At 32.3% G+C, this 24068-nt stretch overlaps 2 protein-coding genes and 1 long non-coding RNA gene across 3 annotated transcripts; 1 reads left to right on the forward strand and 2 right to left on the reverse strand.

Moving 5' to 3' along the window:
* The first annotated feature begins 1107 nt into the window (after positions 1-1107).
* On the forward strand, positions 1108-4293 carry LOC133190243 (uncharacterized). The gene is made up of 6 exons (XM_061325753.1): positions 1108-1212; positions 1351-1534; positions 2468-2695; positions 2971-3052; positions 3284-3394; positions 4040-4293. The coding sequence occupies exons 1-6, from the start codon at positions 1120-1122 to the stop codon at positions 4119-4121; spliced, it is 780 nt and encodes a 259-aa protein (XP_061181737.1). The 5' UTR covers positions 1108-1119; the 3' UTR covers positions 4122-4293.
* A 1294-nt stretch (positions 4294-5587) lies between these two features.
* Positions 5588-10799, reverse strand: LOC133190647 (uncharacterized). Its single transcript, XM_061326339.1, has 4 exons — positions 10726-10799; positions 10332-10591; positions 9606-9683; positions 5588-5631 (listed from the first exon to the last, which is right to left on the reverse strand). The coding sequence occupies exons 1-4, from the start codon at positions 10758-10760 to the stop codon at positions 5588-5590; spliced, it is 417 nt and encodes a 138-aa protein (XP_061182323.1). The 5' UTR covers positions 10761-10799.
* Positions 10800-10879: 80 nt separating this feature from the next.
* LOC133190244 (uncharacterized) lies at positions 10880-11897 on the reverse strand. Its single transcript, XR_009721583.1, has 3 exons — positions 11832-11897; positions 11551-11751; positions 10880-11049 (listed from the first exon to the last, which is right to left on the reverse strand). It is a non-coding gene; the product is annotated as an uncharacterized LOC133190244 (long non-coding RNA).
* Positions 11898-24068: the final 12171 nt, after the last annotated feature.

Genomic DNA, 24068 nt, shown 5'->3' on the forward strand with positions numbered 1-24068 from the left:
GAATGTAAATATAATCCCATAATGCCAAGGAATGATCTCCTTATAATAATAAAAAAAATATCTCGTTATTATGAACAAAAAAGATCGTATTAGAGACTATTGAAGAACTTGCCCAAGTATCAATTTCCTTTAGATACATGATTCTCCTTACCATTTTAAGAGGGGCCTGTGTTTCCTAGGGGGTCCAAGATCCGCCCGGACCCCTCTCGATCCGCTCTTGTTACAGATGAGGTTATTTAGGCTAATGCTCGTCCTATCCTGCGTTTCCCGTAGCTTTACAACTAGGACCAAAGTCAATCATTTTTTTCTTGACAATATATATACACCAAAGTACCGCTATGAACTCACTAATTCCAATATTGGATGTACGATTAGTATACAGTGTCCTTCCTCGGTGAAAAGGAATGCAACTTTAATGTACCACAATGTACATGTAATTTACGACATGTATATAAATGCGAATCAAACAGTTGGGATGGGGTGGGGGTCAGGACCCCCCACTCCCAAGTTTTTCATAACTAGACTTTTCAATTTATATAGTTAAGTAACCCAAACGAGTGTTTGGACCGACCACTAGGAAAATAGACCCCTTATAAGTTGGTAGGAAGAGACATGAAGAGTCTCGGAGGGTTTTCGTGTCTGAAAAAAAATTGTGCGTTTAAAAAGCATGATGTCCGTTTTGAAGTTTCTATTCAGTAGTTTAAAAATCACCCTCCCTGTGGCCTCCCTACGAAAAATAACTGAATCCGCCCTCGCACAATAAACGCAACCAGATACAAGATTCTTTCTTTTTCTGTGTGTGTGTGTGTGGGGGGGGGGGTCAAACATATTACGTATAAGCAGAAAATTGTTCATAAAATCACATTAGCCCATCAGAATCTTTTTTTTAAAAATCGATCACATTAGCCCATCAGAATTTAAAAAAAAAAAATCGATTATTAACGTGCTAATCAATTCATCTACTACTCGTAAACATTCATAGGACACAAATATCGATCGGGTGCAAGAAACTTAAAAATAAATCGGGCTCGGACTGTGTCTATTTTTGTTGTCAAAGACGCTTGAAGAAACTCTAGGAATTTCAAAACAAAATGCTGTGAACATTTTTTATCCTAAATCATGGGCACTGGAGCAAGTTCTTCTGTTCCTGAAGGTGTCACTGCCAACCCTCGTCTAGTTCACACCGAGAGCTTGTCTAAACGCGACCACAAGGTATTCAATATGATAGATATTAAAAGAGAACACTCGGCAACCTTATGACTGTATGAACGATTGAGCTAAATTTGGAATGAGAGTTTCTTTTCTATAAATTAGAAATTACAATATTTCAAACCTTCCATTATCTACTAGCAATACAAATTGGATACCCCAGTTCTGATAGATGTAGAACATGGATCTGTAAGATACAGGTATGGCCGATATGAAGGAGAACCTGCTGATAAAACAAGAAGAGTGGAGCGCCCATTCAAGGGAGAAGATAAAGTAGGCAAACAGAATTATTTTTATCACGCAAGACTCAACGACTTTAGTGAAAGTAAGTGTAATGAATAAAGATGTTAGAGAATTAGGTAGCATGTTTGGTAAAAAGCATCTTTATTTGGCTGTAAATGTAATTAATTTTTAAAACGTGACTTATTCATTAGTTTTATTAATTTCATTATTATTTTTTTTCATTTTAACTTTGGTTATAGACAGAGGAGGCTTCCAGTTGAAAAATACAGCTAGACACAGTCAATTTTCCATTTGTGTACAAAATTATTCCTTAAAAAATTAAAGAAAAACATATATTTTATAGAATGACTAATGTTTAGATGAATATAGCAAGATATATCGATACCAAAAAAAACATGTTTGTACAACACCAGGTAAGACCATTTCCCATTTCATCCTTCCCAACAGGTCACTATTTTTGATGTCATTTGATACATGTATATTGTCCATTTTTTACTCAAGATAATTGTTGCACATGTGGTGTGGCACAGTGGCTAGATACATGTATTGCTTTGTTCTGGAGTCTTTAAGTAAGGAGTTATTCTTATGTCTTGAGATAAAATCCCACTGCAGTATGTGGAGACTGGTTTTTCAGTTGAGTTTCATTTCACAGTAGATGCTGGCACTAAAAAGATGACTGATCAATGACCATAAATGCCAAGTACAGGTCTAAATTTGTAGCTTTCTGCTGGCAATTGGTGGTATCCCAACATGAGAGAAATATTTTCAAAGGGGCTTAAAGCAAACACACAAGCAAAAACACTTATATAGTTGTTCAAAATGCCAGTCTCTTCAGTCTGTTGAGCAGCCAATCTGTCACCAGGTTGAACATTTGGTTTCCTTGGCAACTCTCCTATTGATGAAATGTTGTACTGCATATTCTTTAATGGATTACCAGGGTAGTTAATTTTCACATATCTGTTAATCACATATTGTAAGATTTAGGAAATATTAGTAATTATTGTTTTTTTAAAAGAATCTAATGCCACATTAGAGGATCAGCATAAGTTCCGTATGGTCACCCAAGGCCCTGCTCGAGCAAAGGACAAAAAAGTGTTTTATGTGTACAGTATTGGGTGGAATAAGAACACAGATGGCAAAAGAGTTATGCCAAGCATGTCTAAGGAAGAGGGCAAAGACTATGCCTGGCCACAAATCAGAAAACCAAATGAGGTGTATTATGATTTGTCCTTTAATAAGGAAGGTAAGTATTACTTTAAGTTAATTGCACCATGGTGTATTCCTTTTGAAAAATTCTGAGCTGGATTAAAAAAATAAGTGTTAATCAAGAGTCCTAGAAAAATGATTGATCACAAGTGTAAAATATTTTTCAAAACAACAATAACAAATGTTAACTTTAGAGGCATTTAAAAACTTGTTATATTTTTGATTGTGTACCGGTAGTTCAGTTATTGTTTGTGATTAAGATAAATCAATTTTATAACAAAAAAATGAAATTAAATTTTATTGTTGAATCAGCAAGGGAAGGTGCTGAGGACACATTAGAGGAGGACAGACTTCAGCAAAATTTGTCCTCTACAGCAAACAGACAACATATCCAGTAAGTTTTATTTACTTCATTGATAAATGATAGAAGAACTTTAGTTTTATAAGTGTTGTTTAAAAATGTCGGACAGATGAATGAATTAAAAAAATTATATAGGTAGAGAAGAACTTGTTTGGTAGTTAAGAAAATATTAAATAAGCACATTAAGGCATCGTCCTCAATAAATTGCATTGAAAATTTGACTAAATTATTTCCCTTCCATTCTGAATATATCTCCCTTTGTAGATTACTCCTCTCAGATGAAGATTCCGTAAAGGAAGTAAGGAAATACGTGGCTGCTAAAATCCTTAAATCTGCTTGTGACATCCATGTTTGTTATGAAAAGCAAGAGCTCAGGTAAATGACTGTTTCTTTGAGTAGAAAACATGATCTTGAATTAAATTAATACAACAAATCAGAAGAAATATGAAGATATTCATTTTTTTATTTTTTGCATAATATGACATATATGTACCCACATGTTGGTACAGAATTTCAATGACATGTATATCCAATTCTCTTTAAACATAAAGATGCAATTTTGAGGTTAGATTTCATGAAAATAAAAAATATGTTTATTGCTAATTCCAAATGAAGATTTTGGTGTATCTTTAAAAGTTTTAAAATTCTTGAATCAGTTGTCAATGTTACAACATATGTACTTAGACCTGTGCAAATGGTAATTTCTTAAAAGCACAATCCAAAAAAAGAGGGGGGGGGGGTGAACAAGGATTTACTAAAACTTTTAAAGATGATTTGACCTGTGTATCTAAAACTTGAACTTGATCGATCTGAAAGTCATCAGTTTGAAGAGATACATAAAAATTATCTCATTTCCTGTAAGCATTGCAAAAAGTGATTATTAAGTCTAAGGGAAACAACTTTCATGAAACTAAGTCAATCAACGTGACGCTCCATCATGGAGAGAAACTCACTCTGAAATATACATGTTTATATACAAGAACTGAAAGTACTGCAAGTCATTGATTTAACACATTACAGAGAGGAAGATGTGGTGGGGGACTTGAGAAAGGAAGAAGAAGGGAGTTCTAAAACATTCTGTGTAGACCTACTGCTTATTTAAAATTCTTATGGCTGACTTTGACAGATACTGACAGAAAAAAGCAGATAAAAAATGTAAAATCCTACTGTGATGGAAGTTCTCAAATTTCATAATGCAATTTACGTTAGACAATCTGGGTTTTTGCTATCATGCACATTAAATTCCAAGAAAAAATTTTTAAAGAAATTTTGAATGTGTATAAATTCTTTGAACTGTGCACTTTCATTTTTTCCAAGTATGAAGTTGAACATATTTGTTTTAATTTTATTTATTTGTAAACTGGCAAGGATTTTTTAAAACTTATTTGGAATAGATTATATCTTTACTCTAAAATACTAGTATTCATGTTTAACACTAGTCTTACACTTTTCATGTTATTGTATTGTTGACCTTATGTAACTATTCATTTTATCTTTATTGATAATTTTAGACATTTGTTTTTTTAAGAATTCATATAAAATTCCTAAGCTGTAATGTAGAGGAAACATAATTTCTCCAAACACAGCTATATTAGCAATTTAACGAACAAGTAACAAATGAAAACTACATGTATATAGTCATTTCTTGTATACTCGGATATGTACAGATTTATGTTGCATCATTATTATTTACTTTTTTTTAATTAACCTGAAGCTGGTCTTCTTTCTTATTATTACAAATATATATAGATTAAACGATATAAACAACTGTGTTGTTGCTATGTCCCCACCCACAATATATGTGCTTCTAATTGTAGTGCATGGTTAACACAAATTTAGAATAAACGAATAAACATTCACCTTGAAACGAGAGGCCCTTATGTATTGATGGTTACATGACATGAACGTCTTTTTCATATTTTAGTTCCTCATGATGATCAGTAAATGAAAAACTATTGTTTAAAAAGATTTTTTCTTGTGTCAGCTAGTGGCTTTAACATGGTTAAAAGTTACCATATAAGCACACTGTGTTGTCTTGAGAAGTTACTTATTTTATAATGACCTGCTGCTTCTCTTTAACCCCCTACCCTTTTCTTCATCTCGTTTCTTTTTTTTTTTATTTTCTTTCGTTTTTTTGACGTCTAGATCTTGAATTATAAGACCCATTTTATATAACAAACATTTCACACTGTGTGATAAATGAAAAAAGACAGATTCAGATATAAAACAAATAAAAGCTCATAAATTTCTTTTCTTCAAATATGTGTACAATTTTATAATTTTTACTTACAATCATATACAATGTATATGTTAATCCGAGATTCCTCTGACTCTAACCCCTGCTTTTATATTTTGACATGTCAAAATATAAAAGCAGGGGTTGGAGTCAGAGGAATCTCGGATTACGTATATGTATGTACATAATATAAGTGTTGTGATGTCAAAGGATAATATTTTGAATTCCAGGCAAAAAGTAAATGTACTCCCAGTAAAGTATTCTATTTCTACACAATTTTATTTTCAATAATATATTTTCAAAATAGATCCCTTATGTTAACCTCTTTCTAATCACTTTGACACAAACTTGGATTCCCAGAACAAAGAACAAGAGACTACAAGTAGCAAACGTAACAATTATGATTATAAAGGAAATGGATAATGTCCTATCTTTCTCTTGACTTTCCTGTGACTGGACTGGAAAATAAAAATGTAGTATAAGAAGCACGTTGTCGAAATTTTAAAACATTACAAAATTAATACGCAACATATTATATGGTTTACGTACTTAAAACAAAAGATTTACATTTGTTCTATTGCACGCAAAGTGAAAGTTGTTAATTTTATAATGGTTGTGGCATTTCTTGACCATACCTATTTCATTTTTGACACAAATGACTGAGATTTACCTATATTATTTCCCACAACCATGCGGAAAACTATGTGTAAGGGATGGCATTTTTAAAGGTATGTCCCTATATTATAATTTTGTAATATATTATTTACTTATTATAGGAGGCATTGAAACCAATCCAGGTCCTAAATTGAACTCCAATATAAGAATTATACATAACAATGTTTGTAGCCTTCTCCCTAAAATTGACATTATATATAATGAGTTATGTGATTATGATATTGTTGCCATTACTGAAAGCCATTTAGATCATTCTATTACTGATAACGATATTGAACTTGATGGATTTCAGGCACCTGTTAGACTTGACCGTAACAGGCACGGTGGTGGTGTCATGCTTTATGTAAAAAATAACCTTAGTTTTAAGAAACGTGATGATATATTTACCTCCAATATTGAAATTATATGGGTTGAGATTGAAAATGGCAATCATAAATTTTTAGTTGGTGTTATATATAGACCACCAAGTGCAAAAGCAGATTTTGTGAATCAGCTTGCACTATCCATAGAAAGTGCTTTGAATATTGAAATACCAATATTCTTATTAGGAGATTTTAACTTTGATATGTTAGCTGATGGTAACAATGCATTTAAACACATGTTAAAAAAATTTTCTCTGTCAAATGTCATTACAAAACCAACAAATTTCTCAACATCAAAAGGTACATGTATTGATCTTATTATCACCAATGCTGTTGAAAGAATAGAAACTGTAAATGTCTTAACACCTTTTTGTAGCACACATAGTCCAGTTGGTGTTGATCTGCATTTTAAAACTTTCAAGCAACATTCATATAAAAGATACATAAGAAATTATGCAAATGCTAACTATACACAACTATGCACAGATTTGTCAAATGTTGATTGGGACAGGGAGGTATTTAATACTCACAATATTAATGACATATATGACAACTTTATGAAAGTATATAACTATTATGTTGACAAAAATATACCCAAAAAAGTAGTGACCATTCGACCTTCAGATAAACCATTTATGACAAGTGCTATCAGATGTAAGATGCGACAAAGAAATAGAGTACATTACAAGGCAAAACAAAATAATAACGAATACCAGTGGAGTAAATACCGTCATTTAAGAAATGAAGTAATAAGTATGGTACGTAAATCAAAACAGGTCTATAAAGAAAAAATTACTTCACAAATATTAGATAGAACAATTCCACCTGGGAAATGGTGGCGAATTGTTAAGTCTATTACTAAATTCTCTAAAAAACATATTAAACCCCCACCAATAAAATCCAGTGGTAGAATTTTTATACACCCTATTGATAAAGCTAATATACTCAATAAACACTTTGCAGAAATATCACATATTGATGTTAGCACAGAACCCCAATTACCTCCACAAGGGCCAGGTCCACCATATTCAATAAACACAATTCATATCACACCCCAAGATGTGGAGGATCAATTAAAAAATATCAACCCATCTAAACCCCCAGGACCTGATGAAATTTCTCCACATATACTAAAAAAAATAATTCCTTCAATTACTGCACCCTTAGCAAAATTGTTTAATGCATCATTAACCAATAAACAGCTTCCTCATATATGGAAACTCTCAAATATTACACCAGTCTATAAAAATAAAGGGAGTCCTGAAGAGCCAGGAAACTACAGGCCAATTGCTTTAACAAGCATTCTTTGCAAGATTATGGAAAAAATTATATTTAAATATCTTTACAACTATATGCTAGAGCATAATCTTCTATCTAAAAATCAGTCTGGATTCCAACCTGGAGACTCCACTGTAAATCAACTTCTAGAGATATACAATACTATTATAAGCAGTTTAGACCAGGGTAAAGATGTAAGATTTGTATTCTGTGATATATCAAAGGCATTTGACAGGGTCTGGCATAAGGGATTATTATATAAGCTTAAGCAAAATGGTATTGCAGGAAATTTATTGGACTGGATTGAAAATTATCTTACTGATCGTGAACAAAAAGTTTTATTAGAAGGGTACTCCTCAGTTAGAGAAAGTATAAATGCAGGTGTTCCACAAGGCTCTGTATTAGGACCATTTCTCTTCTTAGTATATATTAATGACATAACTGTAAATTTAGAAAATCAAATTAGGTTATTTGCAGATGATACTTCTTTGTTTGTTATTGTAGACTCTGATACATTAGCCCCTACCTTCTCTTTAATAGATGACTTGGAAAAAATTAAACAATGGTCCAGACAATGGATGGTGGATTTTAACCCTAATAAAACTGTAAATGTTAATTTTACACGGTCAAATAAATCACATCCACAAATTTCATTTGGTCACACACATAACTACATAGAACAGAAACAAAGTCATTGTCACCTTGGACTTATAATGCAATCCAATGGCGGTTGGTCCGAACATATCTCCAAAATATATGACAAAGCATGCCAACGTTTAAATGTTCTTCGCACACTCAAATATAAACTAAACAGGGATTCCCTTATTAAAATTTATATTGCATTCATTAGACCTATTTTAGAATATGGTAATGTAGTGTGGGATAATTGTACACAGGAGCAGAGCAATCTATTAGAAAGTGTACAAGTAGAGGCTGGGCGTATCATTACTGGACTAAGGTGCAATTCTTCGAAACAAAATTTATATAAAGAATTAGGATGGGAAACACTGAGTGAAAGAAGAACTAAACACAAGCTTACACTTATGTACAAAATACTTAATAATTATACACCTGAATATTTGCATGATATGGTTAAACAGTGTCTACCTGTTTCACACAATTATGCTTTACGCAATAGTAATTTGTATCACATACCAATCACTAGAACAGTTGCATATTATAATAGTTTTTTACCATCTACAATTAAGTTATGGAATGATTTGCCAGATAGCACGAAATCTGCAACAAGTGTAGCTAAATTCAAACAAAGTATTCAAAATAAAAATCTTGATGATAAAATAAAATCAAAATTATACAGTTATGGACAAAGGAAATTAAATATATTCCACTGTCAGTTGAGAAACTTGTCAAGTAATCTTAATGCAGATTTGTTTAATCATAACTTAGTTGGTTCACCTAAATGCTTAAAATGTGGTTATTCTTTTGAAGATTCTGTTCATTTTTTCTTTCAATGCCCACGTTATGATCTTGCCAGGAACTCTTTGATTACATATATGATTGATCATGACATACCAAGAGATGTCAATATTGTATTGTCTGGTTATGATTGTCTATCTCTTAAAGAAAATTTGTTATTATTTGATCAAGTTCATAATTTTATAAAAAATACTAAAAGATTTTAGAATGTGAAAATGTAATAAGCATTAATGTGCAGCATGTACACTGAAAGTACATATACATATATGGCTCTGAGCCTCTTCCCCTTTTCCGTTATCCCCACCCTCTTTTTTTTCTCTCTCTCTCTCTCTTTCCTTTCATTATTCCACCTTATTGTTCAATTCCCCTCTTTTTTCAATTTTGTACATTGTATCCTCCTTAAAAATTAGTTTAAAGTACATGTATTTGTAAAAGTTATGATATATATTATTGTAACATTTCATGATTTGTACCTTGATCTTTAATGGAGAGAACTTATATAGGCCATTTTTGCCTGCTGTTCAATCCATATTCATTGTATATACATTTATGTATATCATGAATAAAATACTTCTTAAACTAAAGAACAAGAGACTACAAGTAGCAAACGTAACAATTATGATTATAAAGGAAATGGATAATGTCCTATCTTTCTCTTGACTTTCCTGTGACTGGACTGGAAAATAAAAATGTAGTATAAGAAGCACGTTGTCGAAATTTTAAAACATTACAAAATTAATACGCAACATATTATATGGTTTACGTACTTAAAACAAAAGATTACTTGAAAGGACTTCATAAATAAAAACCCATATTTCTAAACAAATTGGCACTTGAATAAAAACCTGTATCTGTAAAATGGTTTTGTTCTAGACGCGTCGAGACTTCATATATTCTATACTACTGATATGATATACACGTATTGTATTGACCATCCTCTAAATATTTGTTTCCTTTAACCTGATACATGAAATAAATTTTACCTGGAATACATTTCAATCTAATTAAAATTAGATCCTTTACGCTCCCGTATTTTGTTATGTCGCTGGAGCGTAAAGGATCTAATTTTAATTAGATTGAATACATTTTGATATCGAACTGAAACTTCTTAATATAAGAAAAGGCTTTAAAGTCTAGCTTCAAAATCGAGAGGTTAAGTTTGGCATAAAATATCCGTTTTGTATAGTTTGACAGTTCTGACCAAGGTTAGAGTTGAGGATAGAGAGATAGAATAACACACAAACTAAAACAGTAAGCTCCGATCTTCCATATGATGGATATAATTAATAAAAAACGGGACAAAATGAATAAATTTCCTACAAACCTTCAGTACAAGGTACACATATTTTCTCGTTCGATAGGAAGGCTGTTTTGTCATTGTACTTTATATTGGTAGTGCTATTGAAGACACCTCTGGCAAATAAAAAATAGGCGCAATTATGTAACAAAGAAAAATCACTGGGATCGTTTGTAGCTAAAGGTCTGCTTAAAGTCAAGGTAGTGACTGAATCTTCCCTGGAGCTTGATATTAAAGTGATGTCTTGTTGACTATCCATAGGCATCTCCGACTTGCTGAGTGTTTTTCTGGAAGCAAAGTCATCCAGATAATCAGAAAATGGACAACTATGAGCATTCATAAGGTATACAATAAATCCAAGTATCTTTGAACACACTTACTGAAGAAAACTTTAAGTGTTTAATCATGATCTTAATAGTACCTGTCTTGAATAAAAGTTTCCCCATTCTCTGTCATCCATCCAACAATAGTATCAGCTCCAACCTTGGAAGATGAATGAAATATGTGAAATCACAAGAAAATTGACAGCATAAATTGTGAATAAATTCAGCATACCTTACCTTTGATTTAATGCTATTGAAGCCAATGCTAACCCAATGATTTAATGCTAAATAAGCTTTGATTGTAAACGTAATCTGACTGGTGTCATAAGTCCATGTGACTAGGAAACAATTTACGTCATTGCTTCTTGAACAGTTTCCCCATTTGTTATAGCACTTTAGGGAGGGTGGAATATTTCTTTGACCTACAAAATGTAAAACAAGAAAAAGAGATATATAATATTGTGAAAAGTGGAAACGTTGGGAAACTCAAAGCATTTGCGCAATAGTTATGATTCATCAGTACTGTTGTAAACATATGATGGATTGATTATCATATCACTTCGACAACGACGGTCACTTTTCAATCTTTAAAATCATTTATTTTCTATACTTAAGGTAATACCGTCAAAGAAATTAAAATTTCTATAGCCCCTTTGATTTTCATTTCCATGATATTTCAATTCATCCTCTTTGAAGAAGGTAAAGTCTGTTGCTTTTATGAAAGTTTCATTCCTAGTTCTCCATTTTAGAGGACGCTTTATTGTATCTTGTCCCTGTGCCCAGATCAAGTGTACAGAATAGTCGTTGATGTCGTAATCAGTTCTCTCATTTGCTAGAAAAAGAATATTGAAATAAGAAATAAAAGTCATTAAAAAAGATGGCCACACTTCTGACACAAATCTCTGAAGAGAGTTCAAGTATACCTTTCATTTTTCTTCGAAATAGAATGTATGTATAGCCGTCCTTTTCAAACCCAACTGCTGCTGTTAGACTTTCTGAGCCATCGTATAACTGATCCCGGAGTGGAGTAGAAAAATCACGTGTATAATAGTCACCAATCCAACTGCGCATGCCTCTAGCGGCACCTATGACTAAATCTGTGCAATCCATTGGAGAAGGATGGTCTGAAAAAAGGAAAATCTTTCCTTACTTGTCTGATATACAGTTCAACAGGCGTATAAAGTCTATTTCCGTATATAATTACCTCCACTTATAGCATTGTTACCATTGTAAACGCCTCTTCTACAATCTGGTGTAGATGACGTCGGTTCTGCTGATTTTGTAGAATTAGAACTCGCTATTTTTCTTGTGAAACCAGGAAGGAGAGGGAAATATTTACACCGCGTTTTAAAATCTGTAAGTAAACAACTGTTGGGGAAAATTTGTCTGCTGTCTTCTATGACCTCAAAATTGTGAACTGAACATCTCTTCCTCCCTGGTAAGATATGTAACGTAAATGCTCAAAGTTTTGTCACAAAAGTCTATTGTACATGCTAGAAGGTCTTACTTGTTGGTCGCCATCCTATCCCTACCCATGAGTTTGTCTTTACTTTTAAAACCATTTCAATTTCTTGTTCCTCCTGGAAGGAAAAACAGTTTTGGTATTGTAAATAGACAAAGAAACATGTAAGTGCATAGACATAAAAAATACAAATACTTTAATATTGCTTGAAATAGTGAAAAATTAATGGTAAAGTAATTTATTTTATTTAAATTTTAAGATATATAAAGGTAAGTTAAATTGCATATGAAATCGTTTGTTTTCCTCTTTGGGCACGGTGTATTGTAAGACATAGCATGTAAAAGATGTTTAACATATATCATGTAAGATGCCAGAAAGGCTTTCTACAAAGACAGCTAGAACTTACATGTAATATTCTGTGTAGAAGCTGGAATCTGCTAGTGAGGTCAGTGTGTGTATATTTACTCACATCAAGATTTATCTTTCTAATTGATGATTCTAGAAAAAAAGAAGGAATAAAGAAAAATAAATTGAAGACTGATTTTTGAATCAAAAAGTCATGATTTTGCAAAACACAAACTTCGACGAGTCATTTTTCACTGTTATCAACACCACAAGAAACTTTATAATAGATTTTGAACGAAATAGTTCTTGGTGTATAATATTTTTAGGTCCTCTGAACATTTCTGCATACAATAATTTTTATATGAATACTTCACCCCGTTCACAGTTTGGACCAAAATACCCCATATTACAGAAACAGCGTGTGATGTGGTACGCATAGGGATCCTCTGTACTCACACAAATACCGTGTCCAGAACAATCCATGTCTGTATCACAGTTATCTGACTCAAGACGAAAATGATATTGTCACATAATCAGAGAAAAATACAAGGTTAAATTCCAGTTTTTCTAACTCTTCCTACAGATTGACACTTTTTAATATATTCGATCAGTGCATATTATCTATTCAAGATATATTACTAAAGTCAGGTACTCTTCACACAATTGCTCCGACGAAAATAGTTCCATTCATGATCAGTATATACAAGATTACAACAAATGTTAGGAATAATGATGTATATTTAATACGTTAAAGAAAACAAAATTAATGTAAAAAGATTGTAAGAAAATCACCCTTTCCCCAGAAAAGCAAATTAAAAGTTTTCATATTCCTACGCTCGCTGCCTCCTCAGTCTTTTTCCCGAAAATATATAGGTCATACTTCGATTGATAATGATATATCTTTTCACCAGTTATATTACTGTCATGATTATTGTTCGTTCATTGCCTTATAATTTCTTTTGAATGGATATATTAATCATTAACTGTGTGTTTTTTTTCTCTCTTTTAATGAATAACGAAATGGTTATTATTTAAACACCTGCAATCGTAACTTCTCGGCAAAGCAACGTAATGTTCCGAGCTCGTCTGAAAGGATCTTCGCACGTGTGTAGACCTAGGCTTTTGGTCTTGCAAGCACAGGTGTGTGCACCGTTTGCTAGTGACGCCTAGATCACGTAGACTGGGTATCAGTATTTGCTACGGACATGAAGAAGTTTAGAACTATACACCAGTTTCATAAGAAGTGCAGGTTTTTTACTCAAGCCCTAGGTTGGGCTAGAGGGGCTGAGTTATCTAAAACGAGACTAGGTCATCGATCTACTCAGTTTAAAAACACGAAAATATACTAAGTTTATCTTCAAAACATCTGTATATTCAAAATCTATATCAAGTGTTAAATGTCGGATTCTATTCTATGACTATAAGGAATATTCAGTGATGCTCCATAGCCGATCTCGCGCTTTCCTTTGCGTTTAACAACGGCCGTCAATGCATCTCTGGACGAGTTCATTGATTACAAGTTCATTCATTCTAAAAGGTGACATGTTGACCATCTTTAACATCTGCCTATACTATGGGTGATAGTTTTTTTTACAGAAGATTATAATATCATTGGAAAGTTAGATGGTACACATGTAGCACAGGCCCATAGTACGCGGGATTTTTTCGGAGCCCCCCCCCCCCCCCTTCACTTTGAAAACGTTGCTACAGGCCTGTAACATATGCTATTTGGATTAAATATTCCTGAAAATGAGCGAGGTGTTAAATACATTTTTAAAATTATACGATTAATTATATCTAGTCTATGTTCTATGTGAAAGTACTTTTTTTATGCATGTGCGACTTTGTGATAGTCACTACATGCATCTAACGTTATTTATGAACATGCAGTTTGTTTCCTAGTACATGCATATTTTACTCAACAAAAGATGTTGAAACTCAGTCGCCTAAATATTTTGTCGTTTTAGGATATTCATGGCACTTTTATTATGACTTTCTACAGCTTGAGTATCTCTGACCTTTTGTCAGTAAATACTTGTTTTTTTATTAGAAATCATCTGATCACAATGAAAATTCGAATAAATTAAAAGTCGAATATCTTGGATATGGGGTAACCCATATCTATTCTTGTTACCTATGTGCTGACGGTTACATCCACGACATGGCTTTTGACAAAAGCATCGTCCATTTTCTCTTGAGAAACCATTGCGCATGTTCTTTTCCTGGGTAGCTATTTCAAATAACATGTTTCAATAGTAACAGATATATAAACTATCAAAACATCAAGTTCTATCAGAAAAAATAGAGAACGATTGAAAATTGATGTAGACACAAAAGATGTAAAACATATGGAATTTGAAGATAGTTTAACGTTATATAAGGTTATAAGAATGGTTGCTCACATTTGACGATATGGACGTAAAAGATGAAAAACATGGAATTTGAAGACAGCTTAACGTTGGTTATGAAATGGTTGCTCACATTTGACGATATGGATGTCGGCACAGGTCCAGAAGTAACGTCGTCCACAAGCTGACGTCCTATATTCCGACTCCCTCAGTAATCTTATAGAGCAGTTAAAACACTCCTGGTCTGGTAAAGTCACCCCAGCGTATCCACGACTTGTGACAAATACAAATAATGAGGTCGTGGTCATTTTGTATTCAACGAAGTTGTCACCAAAAGTGATTATATTTTTAAAAAATGACATGGAAATAAATGTCATAAAAAGACATAAAAATCTTCAGCCCTTTCAACTCAGTTTCTGAGAATAACGTATAAGATTGAAAAATTCTTTTTTCATTATCTGAAGTTTTACTAATGTTAAAATCGAGTAGGAAAAAATATCTATTTTTTTTCAAATGTAATGCTATGCTTACATTCCGTCTTTTTGTCCAATGAAATCGTGTAATGTAAAGTTATAAATAGTCTCTTCTTGATTATTTAGTAGACTCAATTGAAACCCTCCCTGTAAAAAAAAGATTATTAGTTTAAAACATCATTGGACATAAGTTCAGAGCTTTCACACCACTACGGAACTGGGGCTAGGGCCGTAAAAATTGGGAAAATTGGCGATCTTTTTGGGAATTTTGGGGAAATCATCAATAGACATTATACATATTGAGCTTCTAGTGTTTGTTATCAAGTAAATTTCTGTTTTGCATTATAGAGAAATGTGAATAACAAGTTTAGTAATTATATGTCTTTCTTAATGTTCTTTAATTTTTGGGGGGAAGTGAAAATCGGGAAAATTAACACATTCAATTTGGGGAAAAGCTACCTTTTTTTAATTGGAAATGGGGCCTTTGAACGACCCCAATTATAGAGAATCGAGAGCCCTAATTAAAGCTTCCCATAACAGAGAAGTACTAAGGCGACTCACAAAGACTGTAGATAAAAGCATGTCATAAACATTTTTATGCAATCTTTACCATGAATTCAAATAAAAGTAAATTTTCGGTTAATTTTACAAAAACGCAATACTTTTTTCCCGACTTCTTTTCTTCCATATTTAAAGGAAAAAAAGGTTTTGATTACAATTGTTCTTTTTCTTTCAAATTTGATTTTAAAAAATGGGAATGGAATATTGGCTTCCCAAAGCAGATATTCTATTCTGCTTGCATGGGACCCTAGTTTCATTAAATTTGGAAGCCTTGGATATGTATGCTATCATGAATTCTAATGTTTTTAAAATATAGAAATGTAGCAAAAATCCGTGTTAGTGAACATAAACCATAGATAATATTATATGACGGGTTTAAAGCACAATATGATCAAAGTCAGCTTTTGAAAAACTCAATGGTTTGACAAAAAAATTGTGAATTAATTCATGTCATATTTATTTTGATTATAATTAAAAACATTCTGAATTGAAAATGAACTGGATATCAAAAAAAAAAAAAAAAAAATCATTACCTTTCGCAAATATGTCAAAGAGAATTATGCTGGATTAACTGCACTATATTTTTGTGATTACAGACTTACTCTTTGTGGATAAGACATAAACCATGTAACATTAATAGAGGAACCTGTGATCAGAGTTGTTATTGGACCAAATCCTGAAAGAATAAAAACTGTAGCCAGGGCACAATGAAATGTGGTATCTGTATTCAAATAAAAGAATTGCAACAAATAACTGAGACAAATTAATTTCATAAGTATGAATGGCCATTTAAATAATTTAATTTAAAAATATTTTTTAAAGCCTAGCAAAATCTGATACAGCTCTAAAGTAAAAAAAATGCACTCATAAAATCATACTTTCCGCAAAACTTTAATTAATCTGCAAACAACAAAGGGCCTACCTTTTGGCATACCACATGGTCCAGGTGTGCTATAATTATCCAAAAAATCCAGAGGATATTTACGTGCAGGAGGGTAGGTTAGGGACATCTGACCCTCGCTATTATTTAAAATCGTCAATAAAATACAATATGCTATTGTCCAATCTGTTACCAAGGACATTGTAAGATGTTGTTAAAGTCCAGTTACTTTTAAATTATAAAATATGCTGATGAAGCGACTTGTAGTTGTACATGCCACATATTGTGAAGAGGGAGAAACAAAACGGACACGGGAGACTGGTTAGACCACATGATACTGGACAGATAAATAAGCTGTGGTTTGTCTTTTTTAGAATGAAAAATGATCTAAATTTTTTTTTTATTTTGTTTTTAAAGTCAAGTCAATTTGGAAATGAGTTGTGGTAAGTGCGGACCGCCATGGTCCAAATTATATTGTTTTTAAGAATCAAACATTTAATGACATATGCAACGTAGTTTTGAACTTTATTTATTCCCTGTATAATTTAAGATTTTCGATAATTGAAGAACCTTTGTGCGATTTTATGATGCCTGGTAATATTTTACACTTATCTGAATCAAAGTTTGAGGAAATACCAACTAAATCTAAATTTTTGTTAATTAGTCTTTAAAAAATACAAGGATTTTCATCATTTGATATTTGTTCAAAAATTGTGTTAATGTGTGCCGATTCGTTAGATGGTACTAAATGATTTTAAATATCTTGGAAAATTAGGAGGAAATTAAATGTATATTGTAAAGTACATGTATGTTAGGTATGACCTTTTAACATTTTACGACCACAGAATGAAATATTACACATGAATTTGTCCTTCTGTGAAAAGCAGGGCAATTGCGTTTTTCCGTAAAACATTTTAATAACTGTAAAGACATACCACATCATCTTACCACAGGTAAAATGAAGATGCGTACACATAACAATGAAGAAAATCTTTATAGCGAATGAGAACGAGCAAGTTTTTTTCTGGAAGGCCTAAAAGGATATTTGTGTCAGAAATTATGTCAATTGTTTTATATATATATATATATCATAAAGCAGAGAGAAATTCACTTTATAAAGATACTCACTCCCGCCCCAGCCCGGCCGGGCCAGGTTAGAGAATCGTTACCGATACGCATTGCAATGCAATGAAATTAACGTTATTTTAAAGCACATTTCATTTACAATGACTCGATCTTAAACTAACATAGCTGCCCTACGTGAAGAAATATTAATTAATATAGAAAACACAGAGAAATTAACTTTATAAGGATACTTACTCCGGCCCCAATCCGGGGTTGAACAAGCGATCTGCGGAATCTGGTCTTCTACATGTAACAGTGCAGAGCAGCGCACTATGTCGTTCGGCTATCTAGGCAAGTTAGAATACTTTCGATGCTGCTGCAATATATATATTAATAATATTATGCAATATATATATTAATAATATTATCAATACCTTGTATTTAATTCCTGCCATCCTTCACACGTAAAACGTAACATACCTTTTAATATGGCAAGACGTGTTTGTACCATTGTCATAGATGAAACCAGAAGAAACAGCCGTCTACAGGAATTGAAAACTTTTTTACTTAGACAAAAATATCCCAATGATCTAATAGACGTCGCTATTGAAAGGGCCAAGTCAATACCAACTACAGATCTCCGGAGTTCTACAAGAGCAGGGGCCCAGGAAAACAATAAATAAATCCCGCTTGTCGTTACACATAACCCCCGGAACCTTAATATGTATAATTCCGTAAAACAGTGCTTCCCCATTCTACAACAATCCCAAAATCTAAAGGAATTAATTGACCTGAAGAACATAATCTATAGCCGGCGCCAACCCCCAAACCTGAAGAAACTCCTTACAAGAGCCAAATTTTCGTCAAATGAAGACATACGCACAGTGGCCAAATGTATGGACCCCCTATGTGGAACCTGTCCTTATTTAAAAACAGGAGAGACGTTCACTTTTAAATGTGGTAAAACATTTACCGTAAATGCGAATATGTCATGCAAATCTAAAAATTTAATATACTGTATGACTTGTACTTCATGCGGGGAAAACTACATTGGACAGACCGGTAACAAACTAGCTGACCGCGTAAGAGTCCATAAACAACAAATACGGAACCCTTCTGTCAGGAATACGCCATGCAGTGAACATTTTGATTCATGTGCGAATGGAAACTTTTTAATATTTCCTTTTTATAAAGTTCTAGAAAATAATGAACAATTACGGAGAGCCAAGGAAGATTACTTTGTTAAATTATTTAAACCTAAACTAAATGTAAATTGAACATTATAGCTTAAAATTAGCAGTCTATTTCATCACAATGTACATATGTTCAATTCTCTACTTTTGGCGCCCTAATGACATTTACCTGCGCCAATATATAATGCTGCCTTTATGACGTCACAATAACGACGTCATAACAACCAAGTTGTATTGTTTTTATAAACTTTGTTACACTCTGTTCAAAGAGCCTCACGGCGAAAGCGCTTAGTGTAATAATTAAATGTGAACTTGTTTGTTTATCTTGGATTTTATTTTAATTTATATATATATATATATATATATATATATATATATATATATATATATATATATATATATATATATATAGAATAGAATAGAATAGGATTTATTACCAAATCAGGGCCCAATGGGCATAAACATATAACATGTATAATTACAGATAAGATAACAGACAGAGTACAACATATAATGAAGAGCAATTCTTCCATTTAGTACATTGGTGGTATTTTGAGTTTCATATGTAGACATAGGTTGTCTTGATTTAAGATATATCTGCACTTTTAATTGCAATCATGTGCATTATTATCACTAATATTATACATATAACTAAACACATAAAAATGTCTGATACATCAACAAGAGGCAGCAAGAGTCGGTGCTAAAGGATATACAGAAATCCACTTCTGCCTCCGGGTTGGGGTGATGATGGGTATCCTTATATTGTGAATTTTTCTGTGCTTTCCAGGCACGTAGCATTAGGGGGACCTGCCCTCTTTTCCCAAACATAACTTTTACTATTGAAAATGTTCATTGAAATGCCGGTTGCCCCCTTTTGTTGCAGTATAGTCAAATAAGGGTAATGTACGTAGTATGAATAAATTTTGGTACTGCAAGAAGTTGGAATTATCCCTCCCCATCCACCCACTCATCCCCATGAAATAGTTTTTTTTAGTTTGGACAATTTTCCTTTTTTGTTTTGTAATTTGTATATTTTTCTCTGACTTTCCCCTATCAAAAACGATGCTACGTCCCTGCTTTCTATGTTAATATTTCTTCACTTAGGGTAGCTATTTAGTTAAGGAGTTCATTGTGAATGTGCTTTCGAAAATAATAAAGATAATATCTGTAGAATGTGTATCGGTAACGATCCTTTCTATAAACCCAATACCAAATAGCTGTATCTCACTTCCACTCTCAATGACTGTGGTACCTGTAGTGTAGGACAGCGCCTTGAGAATTCCACCGCGGTCTTGCACTGCTAGGAGACAGGTTCTGCAGGTCGACAATTAAACATCGGGTTGGGGAGGTGGTGGATATCCTCATAGTTAATTTCTCTGTGCTATATTATATATAAGTAAAATCTTATTTATTGATTTCACCAGACATGTTTGCATACAGTCACATGAAATGAAACACGATGACAACGAACAGCAATCAAGCTCAAAAGTCCAGTGGAACAATACAAATTGGAAGCAGAGCAAACACGGACCTATAAAAACATCAGAGGTGGGATCAGGCGCCATAAAGGAGTAAACATGCCCTGTCGACCGGTCACACCCGCCGTGTGCTTCTTGTCATGATCGGGAGAAACGGAAAAAAATCTGTAGACAAAGTGTGAAAAAAATGGCTTAACAATTTTTATGAAAAACGTCAGTCAACATTCCACTTGATGAAAGATTGTATTTGCTGACAACGTCATTGTATCGACCATAGAATTTGCAAAAATAGTGATATTTAAAGGGATTTTAAAAGGGACTGTTGTATCATTAGATTTTATAAAAATTGTATCCTTGTATCATCAACTAATTTGTCAAAAGCTTGCCTCTTTTAAAAATTGTTCGTATGAAGAGCATACTCTTGAGTGTTGAATCAGCTGGGAGACACAAACTTCATGTGCAGGTGATAATGATATATTGCTACATAAAAAGGGAAGTTGACGATAGAAATGTTGAGTTGATCACATTTAACATAAAGTTTTGTTGTAAGGTTGTCATTCTAGTAAAATATCCAAATATGAAAAAGATGTGTCAGACTTTGTGGTGTCTTTTATTTCGAGTTCAAAGGGATATATCGAATCAAAGTAGAAATGAAAATGAATATTGTTAATTGATAAAACGTCGGCAGTATTTCAAAATTTCGAGTTGAAGAACACAGCAAGAGACTTCTCCTTTTCATACAGAAGTTTTTTGGAAGCAATAGTCGATGAATAAGTGTGGACTTCAACTTGAAATATGGTGGAATACTGGACCTTTTGAGATTAAGAATATTGCTAATATTCACAGCGTCATTTCCTTTGTTTAAGGAAAACACGGGTTAATACATCTTCGCTAGCCAAGGGTTTCCGATCCGAAATCTACTCTAGATTTCGGATCGGAAACCCTTGGCTAGCGAAGATGGGGTTAATACTGAGCAGTATTCTCTTCCGTAAAACGTGGCGGTTTTAAAAAAAAAGCCTGTGATTTGGTGTCGGGCAATCAAAATAAGTGCTTTCTCTGGTCTTTTCAAATAGACCATTTAAAACTTTCAAAGGGACAGAGTAAAGATTGATGCAAATATGATGAAGACCTGACTGTTTTTTTTCTATAAGATGGCAAAAAATTAAGAAAAAAATTAATATATAAATAGATAAATAAATTGAATATGTTTTATATATATATATATATATATATATATATATATATATATATATATATATATATATATATATATATATATATATATATATATATATATATATATATATACATTGTATATATACAACAAATGCATAGATAATACTTTCCTTTGTGTTTTTACTTTATATATCAGAAAAATGATTAAAGTTATCTTTCTTTAGTATAGAATTAAATATTGGAAAGGAACATAATTCAAATGCTGTCAAAGTTTACAGCATTTTAAAACAATTTGTTTTAAAAAATCTTTTTTCTGCATATGCTGCTATCTAATATAAACAGAAAATTGAACGAGCAATAAATCAATAAATCAGCACAACAAACATATTCACAGCAGGTGAATCAGAATCATTTATGGAACTGCTCAGGTGTTGGTATGCAATATGTTGCTTTTATTTAATATGAATTGAACTTGCCATTTTTTTTTTGGTCAATTATAACCACGATAGTAGAATTTTTATCCAAGTACTTTGTGTGGCATCCCGAATAAGTTGGAATTTTAAATATATAAAGAAATGTGTTTTATGATAACCTATCGTACTACCATGGGGCATTTCGTTAGACTTCTGACGTATGTGGCCTCACCCTATGAAATGACCAGCTTAAACTTTTAACATTCATGTAGAATTTTATAAGTAGAATTTTCTGGTGACCTGAGTTGCTTATAATGTTTGTCCTATGAAGAAAAATATACTATAAAGTATATTTTATCTTCTAAATATATATTCTAGCTAGTTTTTTTTGACATAAATATATAGGGAATAACTCAAGATATAAAGCCAAGTTTAAATACTTTCATGTATGTTAATTAAGAAGTATTGGACTATAAATATTGCACAATTTCGTTACCACTTAATGTTGCCAAAACTTCATGAATTTTTGTGTTCTGTGGTTTTAATTTTTAATTTTACTGCAGTCAGGAGTGCAACAGAACTGTTTTATAATTATCAATGATCTTCATCTTTCTTTACTAAAAAATAGATTGAAAAAAATGTTTGGTACTATTTCCTGGTAATATGCACATCTATACACGTTGTGTGCTAAATATCTGCAAAGTTTGACGAAATTCTGTGCAGCGGTTTATGAGGAGTTGCGCTGACAAACTGTTCATCTCTATATTCAAGTGCCGAAATTCCCAGAAAAAATAAAGGAATCGGAATTGCACATCTACACATTGTGTGCTAAATATCTGCAAAGTTTGACGAAATTCTGTGCAGCGGTTTATGAGGAGTTGCGCTGACAAACTGTTCATCTCTATATTCAAGTGCCGAAATTCCCAGAAAAAATAAAGGAATCGGAATTGCACATCTACACATTGTGTGCTAAATATCTGCAAAGTTTGACGAAATTCTGTGCAGCGGTTTATGAGGAGTTGCGCTGACAAAAACCAGGACTGACGGACTGACGAACGGGTCAAAAACATTATACCTCACGCAACTTGTTGCGTGGGGTATAATAATATTAGATTAGCGATCCCAACAACGTCCGTTCCTTCTCTTTCGCTACTCTAATCATCACAAACCTGCTTAACAGATTGTCCTTCTAAGCTTAATTTTGCGTTGATGGAATAACTGTAAACAATTTTTTTTTAATTTTTGGTGTATTTATTGTGTCTTATGTGTTTATTTGATAAATAAATATAGTACCAAAAATCATTCCCGTTGGACTCGATGTTTGTATAAATAAATTTATACTCGATCGGAAAAAAAGTCCGAGTAACCGATTATCAAAAATTGACCGATTTTACATCCCTAATATATATATATATATATATATATATATATATATATATATATATATATATATATATATATATATATATATATATATATATATATATCAGATGTCAGGAGTTCGCAGCACAATAATGTAAAATAGGGTCACTTCAAAATGTAGTATTTTTTGTAAGAAAACTTGTATATCAAAATTCTCTTTTGACTTATATTTCAAGTATTGACTTAAATGGACAAAAATGATTTTTAGGCAATTTTAAAGTTTCATATTTCTTTCATATTAAAACTTTTCAAACCAGAATTGAAAAAATAATGAATTGCTAAAATAACAATCAGAAAGTCATTTCCCTCACATATACAGGAGAAGAAACTCAATTAAGGTTTTTAAAATCTTATCAATTATATCCCTGATACCATTTTGAAGCAAAAAAAAAAAAAAAAAAAAAAAAAAAAAAAAAAAAAAAAAAAGAAAGAAAGAAAAAACAAACAAACAAACAAAAAACAACCCAACAACAAACAACAACTACATTTTCTTTTGATTATATACTTTAGAAAGTCTTTTAGGATTTAGTGATATTTTCTTTTTTTCAAATAAAGTTTTACTTTTTTTTTTTATCTAATTGTCTATTCAGTAGCATCTTTAGGAATTTTAACTAGAATGCAT

This window comes from Saccostrea echinata, unplaced genomic scaffold, assembly GCF_033153115.1.
Source record: "Saccostrea echinata isolate AGI-Se365-2 ecotype Australia unplaced genomic scaffold, CSIRO_AGI_Sech_v1 ptg000022l, whole genome shotgun sequence".
Lineage (NCBI taxonomy): Eukaryota > Metazoa > Mollusca > Bivalvia > Ostreida > Ostreidae > Saccostrea > Saccostrea echinata.